Source organism: Pelophylax lessonae (genome assembly GCF_965119305.1).
Source record: "Pelophylax lessonae genome assembly, chromosome: 5".
NCBI classification, from domain to species: domain Eukaryota; kingdom Metazoa; phylum Chordata; class Amphibia; order Anura; family Ranidae; genus Pelophylax; species Pelophylax lessonae.
In genome coordinates this window covers 116,869,905-116,884,429 of record NC_138772.1, presented here as the reverse complement: position 1 = coordinate 116,884,429, position 14,525 = coordinate 116,869,905, and the positions used below count along the sequence as shown (strand labels likewise).

Sequence of the window (14,525 nt, the reverse complement as noted above, 5' to 3'; positions counted from 1 at the left end):
AACCTACCTGCAAAGTTCCTTAAAAATTGTGTGCAAGTGTACCTTGGAGAATTGATGCTGTTGGAAAAAGGCAAAAGGGTAGACACACCAAATACTAATCGTCTATACTTTGTATGTATATATATATATATATATATATATATATATATAGCATATATAAATATACACACACACTATATAAAAAAAACTCCATATGTACATTCACTACATCAATAACATTATCAACTTCAATATGTAAAATAATATTTATTTAAAAAATCTGATTCAGTTTATAAATTATGCCAACATATAAAGCACATACTTAAGACCAACACACCTTAAAAAAAATTGAGCACAAAAAAAAATGAATAAGAAAAGCCTGGCAGCAGAACAGATGGGCATATATATCATAATGAATATTATTGCTTCAGACAGCTTTGAGCCTTTTCCAGTATTTCCTTTCTAATTTTGGGATATGTGGGGTGATCTTTAAGAACCTAGAAGAGAGAAAACCTTAACATTACACACTGTACATTACTAGGTTTTTCCAGAATAAAAATGTATTTGCACGCTTACCTTATGACAAATATCTATTGCATCCACATACTTCTTGTCCTTTAAATAGTTAAATGCAAGCCTAAAACCTGAAAACATAGGAAGTGTCAATGTCTATTTTAAAAATGTAGAAATGCCCATTTTCAATGGCAGCTAACCACAAGATACATGCTGTCTGACATTGCATATTCATTACTATCAACTTTATAAAAGTTAAATGTGTACTTCTGACAGGAACATCTCACATTTATGTCGGCTCTGGGGACAGAGTTTACTTCTCCAGCTGGCTATAACTTTTGCCATTCATTTTCCGCACCTGCCAATCCTGAGGGATAATCATCTGTAGTTACAGTTGTACTCATAGGTTTACATACCCTGGCAGAATTTATAATTTCTTGGCCATTTTTCAGAGAATATAAATAACATAAAAGCTTTTCTTTCACTCATGGTAAGTGTTTGGCTGAAGCCATTTATTATATATCAACTGTGTTTACTCTTTTTAAATCATAATGACAACAGAAACTACCCAAATGACCCTGATCAAAAGTTTACAAACCCCAGTTCTTAATACCGTGTATTGCCCCCTTTAACATCAATGACAGCTTGAAGTCGTTTGTGTTATTTGTGGATGAGGCTCTTTATCTTCTCAGATGGTAAAGCTGCCCATTCTTCCTGACAAAAAGCCTCCAGTTCCTGTAATTTCCTGAATGGCCTTGCATGAACTGCACGTTTGAGATCTCCCCAGAGTGGTTCAATGATATTGAGGTCAGAAGACTGAGATGGATACTCCAGAACCTTTATTTTATTCTACTGTAGCAAATGACAGGTTGACTTGGTCTTGTGTTTAGGATCATTGCCATGCCCAAGTATGTCCCATGCGCAGCTTCCGGGTTGATGAATGCAAATTTTCCTCCAGTATTTTTTGATAACATACTGCATTCATCTTGCCATCAATTCTGACCAAATTTCCTGTGCCTTTGTAGCTCACACATTCCCAAAACATCAGTGATCCACCTCCGTGTTCCACAGTAGGAATGGTGTACCTTTCATCATAGGCGTTGTTGACTCCTCTCCAAATGTAGCGTTCATGGTTGTGGCCAAAAAGCTCAGATTTGGTCTCATCACTCCAAATGACTTTGTGCCAGAAGGTTTGAGGCTTGTCTCTGTGCTGTTTGGCATATTGAAAGCAGGATACTTTGTGGCATTTGCGTAGTAATTGCGTTCTTCTGGCGACTCGACCATGCAGCCCATCTTTCTTAAAGTGCCTTCTTAGTGTGCATCTTGAAACAGCCACACCACATGTTTTCAGACCTATATTTCACCTGAAGTTAGTTGTGGGTCTTTCTTTGCATCCCGAACAATTTTCCTTGCAGTTGTGGCTGAAATTTTAGTTGGTCTACCTGACCGTGGTTTGGTTTCAGCAGAACTCCTCATTTTCCACTTCTTGATTAGAGTTTGAACACTGCTGATTGGCATTCTCAATTCCTTGGATATCTTTTTATATCCCTTTCCTGTTTTATATCGTTCAACTACCTTTTCCCGCAGATCCTTTGACAATTCTTTTGCTTTCCCCATAACTCAGAATCCAGAAACGTCAGTGCAGCACTGGATGAAAGATGCAAGGGTCTGTCAGGAGTCTAGAAACTTAATGACCTTTTATACACACACACTAATTACTAGCAAACAGATCAGAGGTGATGGTTACCTTTACTAGCCATTCAAACCCCTTTGTGTCAACTTGTCTGCATGTTATCAGGCCAAACTCACCAGGGTATGTAAACTTTTGATCAGGGTCATTTGGGTAGTTTCTGTATTCATTATGATTTAAAAAGAGTAAACACAGTTGACTGATAATAAATGGCTTCAGCCAAATACTAACCATGAGTGAAAGAAAAGTTTTTCTGTTATCATTCATATTCTCTGAAAAATGGCCAAGAAATCATAAATTCTGACATTGTATGTAAACTTATGATCACAACTGTACTACCACTGGAAAATTAAGGAGAGATCCTCCAAGAGGGGCAACTGTTCCGGTGAACACAATCTTAAAGCGGAGTTCCAGCCATTTACTCACCTGTCCAACGGTCCAGCGATGCGGCCGCCGGAATCCTCGATCCTCTCCCTCGGCGCCGGCATCACTGCTGTGGGCACCCGGCTGTTACAGTTCGCGGCTTCACAGCCGGGTACCCACTGCGCATGCGCGAGTCGCGCTGCGCGCCGTGATTGGCCGGCAATCTTCTGGGACCTCTGACGTGTCCCAGAAGATTGCAGGGAGGGAGGGGGAGAGGAGAACTTCCGCTCAGGGCGCCGCGGCGCTCCGAGCGGAAGTGGGAGCGGGTACCTGTCAAAACTAGGTACCCGCTCCCCCCCCCAAAAAATGACATGCCAAATGTGGCATGTCGGGGGGTCAGGACTCCGTAAAGCGGAAGTTCCACTTTTGAGTGGAACTCCGCTTTAAATAATATTTACTACTACTTTGAGGAAATTTCCCCTAACTTTTAAGGATTAGCGAATCTGCTCCGGTTCGTGGAACAGGGTTTGTTGAATCCTGTTTAAAATCAGCAAAACCCTTCCAGTTTTACCATCAACTGGGACAAATCAGTTCCTTTATTGCTAGACTCCTTGCAAGCCAATCTACCGTCCACTGGGGCACAAATTTCTGTAGTTTCCTCATTAAGTATTTAGGCATTATTGTCACCCCTTGGGTTCTTGACTACCTTGATAGGAATTTATATATTGAAACAGATAAGAGGTGGAGAAAACTGCCACTGATGGTTAAAGGCTGGACCAATTTAATCAAAATGATGTTGATTCTACAGATATTGTATTTATTGTATAATTATCCAATCTGGCTACCACAACAAGCTTGTAAAGCTTAAAGGGTTGATTATTGGAAACAAGCTGGTATTTTGTTACTTCCTTTTAATGCATTGAGAAAGCAATACCATGTTCCTAACAGATTATTTTTCAGTATCTTCAAAAACATCATGCCTTTCAGACCCAATCTGCTTCTTTTACCTTGAAATACATTCCCTCAATTCTCAATATGGCAGTTTCTACATCCTGTTCGAAAAGAGGACTGATAGGAGATTTATATTCTGCAATGCAGACTGCTGCCAATGCACAAATACAGGTAAAAGGCAGTCCACTGTGGCGACAGGACATAGTATATTGTAGATTATGATCAGTGGACTCAGGCTTTAGAGATAATATTCCAGGTCTCCTTTGCAAAGATTTACCCAGTTGTTCATAGTCCACAGAGTACATTATATATGTCACCGAAGCTACACTCTTTGGAGAGAGCCGCATTTCCAAACTACCCTAGATGTGCTACCGGCAATCCCCTAAACGTCATCGTTATTGGCCATACATTTTTCAATTACTTAACGGCATTTGTTCTACGCAGGTGCCTGCCTATATATCCTAAATTTGCTGTTCTGAGCACTGTCCCAGAGGACATACTTTCTTCTTACACTAGCCTGCTGTGGACAAGGGCCTTGTATTTAGCTCGCAAATTAATTGTACAAAGATGGCTCTCACGCACACCCCCAACTCTCTTGCAGTGGAGGGGTGCACTTAATCTAAATTTGCGGAGGGAAGACTTGACCTTTAAATATAGGGTATGTTCTAAGAAATTTCTAAAGACACGGTCCTTATGGTTGTGCTCTATTGAGTCAACACATACCTCATTGCCCATTGTCATTACCTCAATATTGATTCTATTTAGGGATGATATGTGCTTACTCTACCAATAGCACTAGGTTTATGGAGGTTGTATTTATACTTCTGAACCCAGTTGACCATGTTCAGGTTGGTTCTCTGGTGAGGGGTTTTGGGGCACTCTCGCTCAATGGTAGAAACATTGTAATATGTCTTGTAATACTTTGGAACTCACAATATACTCTTTGTTTTATTTCCTTGTACAATTCAGTTTCTGCTTTTTATTTTTCCATGTATTTATGGTGTATGTTGTTTTTTCTGTATTGGAAAAATGAAAAACTACCTGATTTAAAAGAATAAAATTACTAAACTTAGCTACAAACCCCATTGAAGTCTATGTAGGGGCTAATCTTAGTACTGAATTCTGGATATATTCAAAACTAGAAGTCAAGCTATTGTCAAAAAGAGACATGGGGTGCTGGGAATCGCCTTGGGGACCTTTACCTCCAACAGCAAGTCACTGATTGTTTGATGATATAAATCTGCCAGTTCCTCATTGCCAGTTTTCAAGGCTATGGTGAGATTAGCATAAGAGGAAGAGAGGAAGTAAAGGAAGGCTTTCTTAGCCACTTAACTACTTTTTTTCACAGCTACTTTAGGATAGAAAGGGCAGATATGTCTTACTTATAGTTGTTGCAGCCTGACCACTGTGCACCCTCTAACCTCTTAATTTCCCTTTAGGCCTACCTTATTTTATATTTTTTTAATTTATATTCCTATAAAATGGAATAAAAGCAATTGATAAACCTGGAGCTTACTACTAAGTGGGGGATCAGCAGAGCTGGGGGTTACTACTGAATGGGGGATCAGCAGAGCTAGGGGTTACTACTGAGTGGGGGATCAGCAGAGCTAGGGGTTACTACTGAGTGGGGCATCAACAAAGCTAGGGGTACTACTGAGTGAGGGTACTAATAAGCTGGGGATCTGCCGAACAAGGGTACTAATGAGCTAGGGATCTGCTGAGTAGGGATACTACTAAACCAGGATTCTACTGGGCCCCTTTAAAACAAAGAAAATCTGGGTGGGTCTACTTTGTACATAAGAATACGAGTCAGTAATAGCAAAAGAAAAACAAAAAAACTTTTCTACTATATCAAAAACTGAACAAACCAGATATACATGTAAAATAACCAATATTCTTTCATTTAGATAATTCTTTAGAAAGATGCACACTCACCTACAGCTGGACTGGACTGACTGCTATAATCCCAGGCAAGTTTATAATTACCGGCAGCATCCTTATATGACTGTTCCTTCTCCATAATAAAACCCAGGTATTCATATGCTTTGCAGCAAGACTAGAAGAAGCATATGTCAGTTAGTTTACAGTAACATGCCATGAACATTAGAGTACAGTAAATAACAGCAAATTTAAATGGGTATATGTAAATGGAAATAAAATTCATGCAAATAGATTAAACCTCTTCACCATCATTTAAACCGGAGTTCCACTGGCTTTTTTGTTAATTAAAGGTCAGCAGCAACAAAAAGTGTAGCTGCTGACTTTTATTAAACACACACTCACCTGTCCCATGATCCAGCGATGCAGCCGGGGGGAGCCTTGGTTCTCTCCGTATTCTCCCCATGGCGCCGGCATCTCTAGTGTGGGCACCCGGCTGTGACAGCTTGCGGCTTTACAGCTGGGCGTGCACTGAGCATGCGCGAGTCGCGATTTGCGTCCTGAATGGACGGGCAATCTTCTGGGACAAGTGACGTGTCCCAGAAGATTGCAGGGAGGGAGGGGGAGAGGAGAACTTCTGCCTGAGCCGCCTAGGTGGCCCGAGCGGAAGCGGGTACCTGTCAAAACTAGGTAACTGCTCCCCCCCAAAAAAATGACATGCCAAATGCGGTATGTCAGGGGGTCAGGACCACTTAAAGCAGAAGTTCCACTTTTGAGTGGAACTCCGCTTTAAGCATTTAACACTATATACAGCCAAATGCTGGAAAACATTTTTAACCTATTATCCACAGTAACATAATCACTTGGTTCACTCCTTCTTGCAGCTCACAAGGCTGGGGACAGAGATGGCAGACAACTTTTGGGGACTTTTGCACAGCTTTGGGTGGGTCAGCCTCCGACAATACAGACTGACTAGGAAAATACAGTGAATTAAATGATTTAATTTTTTTTTTTTTGCATTTACATACACTTTGCTTGCAAGATTGGGGAGATTTATAAACAATTGAACTGCTGAATACAGAAACCCAACAGAACCATTTTCATTGTTTTCAGAAAACAACAGCAGTCACCAAGAAAGGAAAGGATAGTGAGTCTCCACAGTGGATGCACAAGCAATGGTAAAATGCTAGTAGAGGTTCTGACTCTTCCCCACACTTAAACACTTCAATGGACAGTAATAGTACTGCAGCTCTTAGTATGGTGTGAACTGCTGTGTAGAGTGTTCTGCAGTGACCACTGTACCGGGCCTAGTGTGTGCACTATGTAATGTTTGTGCCAGATAGGTTTGTGTCTGACCATATTATGTCTTGAGGGTTTATTTCCCCCATCCTCAGTGGACTTTGCTAGGAATCAGGACGTGACCTCAGGTGCTTTTTAATTAGAAAAAAAAAAAAAAAAAGGGCCTTTCATATAAAATGAATTTTCGTGCAGTGCACTTTGTGAAAGGTAAAAATGAGAATGTGTCAACATACCTTAATTATTCTTGTAACATGTTTGTACCTTCAGCTGTAGATTTCCACTAGACCAGGGGTCTCCAAACTATGGCCCTCCAGTTGTTCAGGAACTACAATTCCCATCATGCCTAGTCATGTCTGTGAATGTCAGAGTTTTACAATGCCTCATGGGACGTGTAGTTCTGCAACAGCTGGGAGTGCTGTGGTTTGGAGATCCCTGCACTAGACCATAGAGAACTGGGTGCAAAGTGAAGGGCCATGAGGTCAGTATGTATATTAAAGCGGAACTTCACCCTAAAGGGTTCCGCTTTATGCCCTCCTCCCCCTTCCTCTTTTGTTTCTGACACTTTTTTGAAAGGGGTGAGCAGGCACCTGGCTCGACAGACACCCGCTCCCACTTCAGGTTGGATTACCGCAGTGATCCACCAGATGTTTCTCCCACCCCCCGCAACCTTATGGGACACATCATAAGTCCCAGAAGGCTGCCGGACCACTCACAAAGCGCAGCGTGAAGCCGGCTGTGAAGCCACAAAGAATCACAGCTGGCTACCCACAGTAAACATTCAGGCGACAGAGACCCAAAAGCAGTTAAAGTGAGCGCGGAGCTGGACCCCTGGATAAGTGTCCTTTTATTAAAAGTCAGAAGCTACAGTGTTTTTAGCAGTTGACGTTTCATTTTTGTGTGTATAGAACATAAATTAAATGAGCTAGGGAAGGAGAAAAGACTCTGTAACCCATACAGATTATGAAAAGATGCAAATAACAAACCTTATTGTAGTTAAGGCAGCGTTTCAGCAGTTCTGTAGCTATGTCGTATTTTCCTGATTTGATATAAATATCTGCAAGCAGCAACCAGCTCTTCTCAAGATCTTCAGCATCTTCCATTGTCCAAGTAGCTTTGGTCAAAAGCTTTAGCTGGTTTCTTGCTCTAGGTGTTTGCTTTAGTATCATGTATGCTTGGGCCATTGCTAGAAGGACTGAGACATTCCCCTTCTGCAAGCACAAGGAATGTAATATACATAATAAGTTCAGCTACATGGGGAGTTTATGAGACAATATAATCAGAAACAGTGAAGTTACTTTTCATTATTGAGAACTAAAAATTTAAAAGGTGCACACAAATATTTTCAGTTTGACCTAGGCAACAAAATGAACTTGCTGAAAGTGTATGTATAGACATTTTTTAAATTAATTTGGTATAGTGTAGACTAGAGGAGGGTTAAACCCTCTATTATTTTTTTTAATTTTTTAGTCCGTTTCTTATTTGGGGAGATTCACCCCTCTTTTAGATCTGGTGACCATTGTCTCTGAGACAGAAAGTGAGGGAAAATCCAAAAATGTTGTTACCAGAGCAGGAGGTAAGGGTAGATTATCCAATAATACCAGATGTTGAGGTGACAACTATCTAATGGGGGATTTGTTCCCATTCCCCTCATTTTCCTGCATCTTCAGGAAAGGAAAGGAAAATCTCCTTTGTGAGACACAGACAGGAAGAAATAATCTGATATGGGTTTAACCCTTTCCTTATGCTATTCAAAGCAACAAAAATGACCTATTTATAGTAGATAAATTTAAATTCCTCAAGTTTTTGGAAATCCACTATCTAGGAGTTCTTGTTCTGCAGCCTATGTTCAAGCAGGCCAGTAGTCCCAGGGTCTGATTTTTGCCTACTTGATAACATAGGGTCACTTTGCTACAATGTAAAGTAGTGAGTGTACAGCTTGAATAACAGTGTAAATTTGCTGTCCCCTCAAAAAAACTCAACACACAGCCATTACTGTCTAAACCGCTGGCAACAAAAGTGAGTACACCCCTAAGTGAAAATGTCTAAATTGGGCCCAATTAGCCATTTTCCCTCCCTGGTGTCCTGTGCCCTGATGTGTGCCCCATAATTTGCCCTGTTCCTATGTAATGTGCTATGTGTAATGAAACACAAGAGGACTCACCACAGCCACTTCTCTGCGTCTCTCTGCTTATGAAAGAAACCGCTGGTTCTGTAGTGTGCTCTGCTGTGTGCCCCATGTAATGAGCCTTGCCCTTATGTAATGTATCCTGCTCTCATTTAATGTGCCCTGTTCCAATGCATTATGCTCTGCTTCTATGTAATGTGTCCTGCTCTGCTCCTATGTATTGTGCCCTGCTGTGTGCCCCAGAATATGTCCTGTTTCTATGTAATGCGCTCTGCTCCCATGTATTGTGCCATGCTGTGTGCCCCATAATATGTCCTGTTCCTATGTAATGTGCTCTGCTCCCATGTATTGTGTCCTGCTGTGTGCCCCATAATATGTCCTGTTCCTATGTAAGGTGCTCTGCTCCTATGTATTGTGCCCTGCTGTGTGCCCCAGAATATGTCCTGTTTCTATGTAATGTGCTCTGCTCCCATGTATTGTGCCATGCTGTGTGCCCCATAATATGTCCTGTTCCTATGTAATGTGCTCTGCTCCCATGTATTGTGTCCTGCTGTGTGCCCCATAATATGTCCTGTTCCTATGTAATGTGCTCTGCTCCCATGTATTGTTCCCTGCTGTGTTCCCCATAATATGTCCTGTTCCTATGTATTGTGCCCTGCTGTGTGCCCCATAATATGTCCTGTTCCTATGTAATGTGCTCTGCTCCCATGTATTGTGCCCTGCTGTGTGCCCCATAATATGTCCTGTTCCTATGTATTGTGCCCTGCTGTGTGCCCCATAATATGTCCTGTTCCTATGTAATGTGCTCTGCTCCCATGTATTGCACCCTGCCTCTATGTAATATGCCATACCTCCATTAAATGTGCCCTGCTTCCATGTAATATGCCTACTGTGTGCCCTGTTCCTGTGTAATGTGCTTTGCTCCCATGAAATGTGTCATGTTTCCTTTTAATGTGTCCTGCTCCTATTTATGTGCCCTGTTGCCCCCTAATGTAATGTACCTGCTGCCCCCCCCCCTGTAGTATGTCCTCCTGCCCCAGTGTACTGTGCCCATCTGACCCCTTGTACTCAACCCTGCTGCCCCCTGTACACTGCCTATCTCAAGCTGGACCCAGAATTGAGAATCTGTGCAGAAAAAAGCAAGCACAAGTGTCACATTAAAATAGATACATTTTAATATTGATTCTATAATTTAATACTATTTTTAAAAATAATTGTTATATCAACAGCTGGCTGAATCAGCTCTCTGCTCTATGATGTGTAGTGTGTGATAATAAATCCAATCAGAGAAACCCTGTGCAAATTCTGTACTCTAAATGGCTGCAGAGGAGAGAGTGGTTCAGATAAGCAGGTACAACTTATAGTATGTAGGACCATTAAAGCTTATTAAATGCCTACAATTTTGTTCAAGTAACAGCAAATACTCACAATAAGATCGTTATTTAATAATTATGTTACAAATTTGGTGGATAAGGCAAACCATAGACATACTGAAGAGATCTCGTGGGACACGGTGAAGTTAGGATAGGATGTACATTACCTCTTTCATTGCCATTTCATTGAATGTACTAAGTGCGGTTTCCACATTGGTCTTGTCTTTAGTGGCCACCAGGCAGGAGCACTGAAGCATTATCATTTGTTTCTGGCCCAGCACAGTTTGGGGGTAAAACTCCTTCAGCAATTTCTCAGCTGTCCGAATACCCAGCTTCTCTGAATCTCTCCTTTCTCCTGATAGGCTGAATACAAGAGGAATACATACTATACAGGGTTCTTTATCACAACAGGCATTATTAGTGACAGATCCAAAGGATGAACTACGTTAACATTCAGGGTTGCCCACAGTAACAAATCAGGTTTGCTATTTCACTCCTTTATTTCACTGTGGGGAGGAAGCAGAATTTGATTTGTTGCTATGGACAACACATGTTCTTTGTGATATTTCTTCTTTCGCTAACTGACAAATAAGGACTTTCAGGGCATAGTTTATCAAATGTAAGTACATGAGAATAGTGGTGATGCCCAATTGCAAGTTTGATTTTTCATCAATCTCTGCTAGGTATAAAACATGAACAATTTAAATAGTTTTTATAAACTATGAAGCTACATTCATACCTAAGCATCATGTTTTAAAGCAATTATTTTAAGCATTTTTGAGTGTTTGCATGTTTTTGCAGCTTCTGTCAGGCATTTTTCAAATAAAAAATGGAGTGTGAAGTACTGCTGAAAAAAGGGGCGGAGAGCAGCTGTTTGAGCAGAAAACTCGTAACAAAATGCTTGAAAAACCTCATACTGCGCTTTTCAGCCATTTCCATTGAAGTCTATGGGGGACAAAAATGCTCAATTCTGCTGAAAAGTAGCTCATGTACTTCTTTGAGCAACAGTCATTTTGCTAAAAGCGGCAGGATGCTCAGATGTAACCAAGGGCTATTGAAAACAATAGGTTTTTGCTTGTTGAGCATTTTTTGTGTTTCGAGCTACAAGCTACAAATGACTTAAGTGCAAACGGGGCCTGAAAGAGGTTCTAACTCTTCCCCAGCATATACTTAAGATATAAACTTTAGGTGAGCTACACATTTTACAATCTGATGTTGTTTTCTCTGTGCAGTCTCCTTAATGTTAATTATGTAGTACAAGACGCTATACAACAATCCAATCCAGTAGGTCTTGAGACTACATATCAGTTTGTAAAGTGTTTGGGCATCTTTAGAAATTCACTCTTCCTGTTAGAGCAGAGATGTGGCCACTACTCCAATGTACTGTCCATAACATAAAAGTAGCAAATACAGTATGTTTCTGTATCATGTATTGCCAGAGAAACCCAGGAAACAGAAGGGAGAAACAAAAGAAGGATGCAAAGACAGCAAATCACACAAAGGTGAAGCATGCAATCAAGTGAACAAGCAAAGGTTACCCTGAAAATGATAGCCCTTAATACAGCACAAATACACAAGATGCATGATTCTCATGTGAAAAAGAAGATACAGAACTCTACAATGTTTGATTTTCTAGGGCAGCCTTTCTCAACCAGGGATCCCTCAGAGGTTAGGGGTACCATGAGTATGGACGGTTTGATCTTCTTTGTACACGGACCACCGGTTTTAGGGATCTCTTTTGCAATGATCCCTAATGTAAGGGGGCACATCTCCCACTGACTATCAATATAAGGGGGTATTTTCCCTATGATTTCCAATGTAGGAAGTTCCTTCTCCCACTGACCCCTCACATGTAAGGGGTCTTTTCCCAACTGACCACCAATGTAAAATGTCCTTCTCCACTCACTGCCAGTAAAAGAAGGCCCTTCCTCTACTGACGATCGATGTAGATGGCCCTTCTCTACAACAACTAAAAGGAAAGGGGCCCTTCTGTCACTGATCTCCAATTATAAAAGAACATTGCAATCTTCACTGTTTTTATTTCCTTTCTGCCCATTATCATTGGTCATGAAAATAGTTTTGCTGCATAGATGAGAGTGTTACAAATGATCTGCATACTCCTTAGTATGCCACTTTTTAGTTAAAACCTTCTATTACTTAGTGATCATGCTAATGTACCTTGCGCTAAAGTAATCTACGGAGATGGCCAAAACCACCTCTGGAGGGAGTCTATTCCACATTTTTACAGCTCTCACTGTGAAAAAATTCCTCCCTCCTCCAGACCTAAAGAGTTCCCCCTTTTCCCTTGTGATGACCCTAAAGTGAATAACTCAACACCAAGTTCACTATATGGACCCCTTATGTATTTATACATGTTGATCATATCCCCCCTTAATCTCCTCTTCTCAAAAGAGAATAAATTCAGTTCCTCTAATTTTTCCTCATAGCTGAGCTCCTCCATGCCTCTTATCAGTTTGGTTGCTCTTCTCTGCACTCTCTCTAGTTCCCCAATATCCCTTTTGAGAACTGGTGTCCAAAACTGAACTGCATATTCCATATGAGATCTTACTAATGATTTGTACAGGGGCAAAATTATGTATCTCTCTCTCTGCAGTCCATGCCTCTCTTAATACAAGAAAGGACTTTGATTGCTTTGGAAACCACAGCTTGGCATTGCATTCTATTATTAAGCTTATGATCTATCACAACACCCAGATCCTTCTCCACTATGGACTCCCCCAGTTGCACTCCCCCTAGTATGTATGAAGTGCATAACTTTACATTTATCAACATTAAACCTCAATGAAACAGTGTATTGAGATTGGCTTGTAAGTTGGAGACATCCTGTAAGGAAGTTATTCCACTGTATAGCTTGGTGTCATCTGCAAAGACTAAAATGGTACATTTAATCCCAGACCCTATATCATTTATAAAGATAATAAAAAGTAAGAGTCCCAACACTGAACCTTGGGGTATACCACTGATAACTTTAGACCATTCAGAGTAAGTATCATTAACCACTACTCTCTGAATTCTATATTTTAGCCAGTTTTCTATCCAATTACAAACTGATCTTTCCAAGCCTGTAGACTTTATCTTACACATTAGCCGTGTGTGGGGAACTGTGTTAAACGCTTTTGCAGAATCCCAGAATACAACGTTTACAGCCACCCCTCTGTCCAAGGTTTTACCTACTTCCTCATGAAAAGAAATCAGGTTTGTTTGACAACTTCTGTCTTTCATGAATGTATGCTGTCTGTTGCTTACATTTTTTTTTTTCCAGCAAGAACTCATCTATGTGGTCTTTTATTAAACTCTCCAATATCTTCCCAGCTAAAGAAGGTAAACTAACAGGTCTATAGTTACTTGGCAAAGACTTTGATCCTTTTTTAAATATAGGCACCACATTGGCCCTACGCCAATCCAGTGGTACTATTCCAGCCCTTAACGAGTCCGTAACATTTAGAAACAAAGGCTTTGAAATGACAGAGCTCAATTCTTTTAGGATGCATGGGTGGATGCCATCACGTCCAGGTGCTTTATCCACCTTTATTCTGTCTAAATATTTCTGGACCATATCCCTTTTGAACCATTGTGGATCATTTGGGGCTGTATCACTACCATCCCCTTTATGGTCTCCCCCATGTTCTTTTGTATACACAGAGCTGAAGAAAGTATTTAATACATTTTTCTTTCTCTTTGTCCCCAGTCACCCACTCCTGATTATTTTGTAAAGGGCCTACATGAGCAGACCTGATCTTTTTACTATTATTATATTTAAAGAGTTTTTTGGGGTTTGTCCTTCTATCTCTTGCAATCTGTCGTTCATTTAGAATTGTTGCATCCCTAATTGTCTTTTTGTATATTCTGTTATATTCTTTGTAACGATTATTTTTTCAAATTTTATTTATTTATGCCAAAGAAACAAAAAGGGAACATTTCTTGTTTACATTTTACAAATGATACAACATATTCCTTATACATTCCAAATTTCATTCATTATTAATCACATATTATCCATATCTTGTTTACTCTTCAATTGTAACCTTCCATATTAATAGATTACCTTATTTCCCCCTGTTTCTCCCGTTTTTCTCCCTTTTATTCATTTAAAAATATCCTGTATCCAGAGAGGAGGATAGTTAAGAAAACAAACAAAAAAAAAAAAAAAAAAAAAAAAAGGAAAAAAGAAAAGAAATTATTTCCTCCCGACTAGTTCCCAAGCCCCATCTATTCCCTCTTCTGAGGGCACATCACAACCCATTCTAGGGGGGTGCATTCTTTCTGTTGTATATCCCCTGCTAGTATTCCTCTGTTAGTCCACATAATGTTTCCCTCCTCATGAGGAAAGTTT

At 40.4% G+C, this 14,525-nt stretch overlaps 1 protein-coding gene across 2 annotated transcripts in view; it reads right to left on the bottom strand.

Moving 5' to 3' along the window:
• Positions 1 to 273: 273 nt before the first annotated feature.
• The window catches only part of TTC21A (tetratricopeptide repeat domain 21A), a 114,847-nt gene continuing 100,595 nt past the window's right edge, over positions 274 to 14,525 (bottom strand). For both annotated transcript variants that reach the window (XM_082259581.1, XM_082259582.1), the window contains 5 exons: positions 10,339 to 10,534; positions 7,657 to 7,881; positions 5,432 to 5,552; positions 556 to 623; positions 274 to 476 (listed from right to left, as the gene is read on the bottom strand). In XM_082259581.1, the coding sequence (XP_082115707.1) occupies positions 399 to 476; positions 556 to 623; positions 5,432 to 5,552; positions 7,657 to 7,881; positions 10,339 to 10,534 (688 nt within the window). In that variant the 3' untranslated portion in view covers positions 274 to 398. The remainder of the gene's footprint in view (positions 477 to 555; positions 624 to 5,431; positions 5,553 to 7,656; positions 7,882 to 10,338; positions 10,535 to 14,525) is intronic.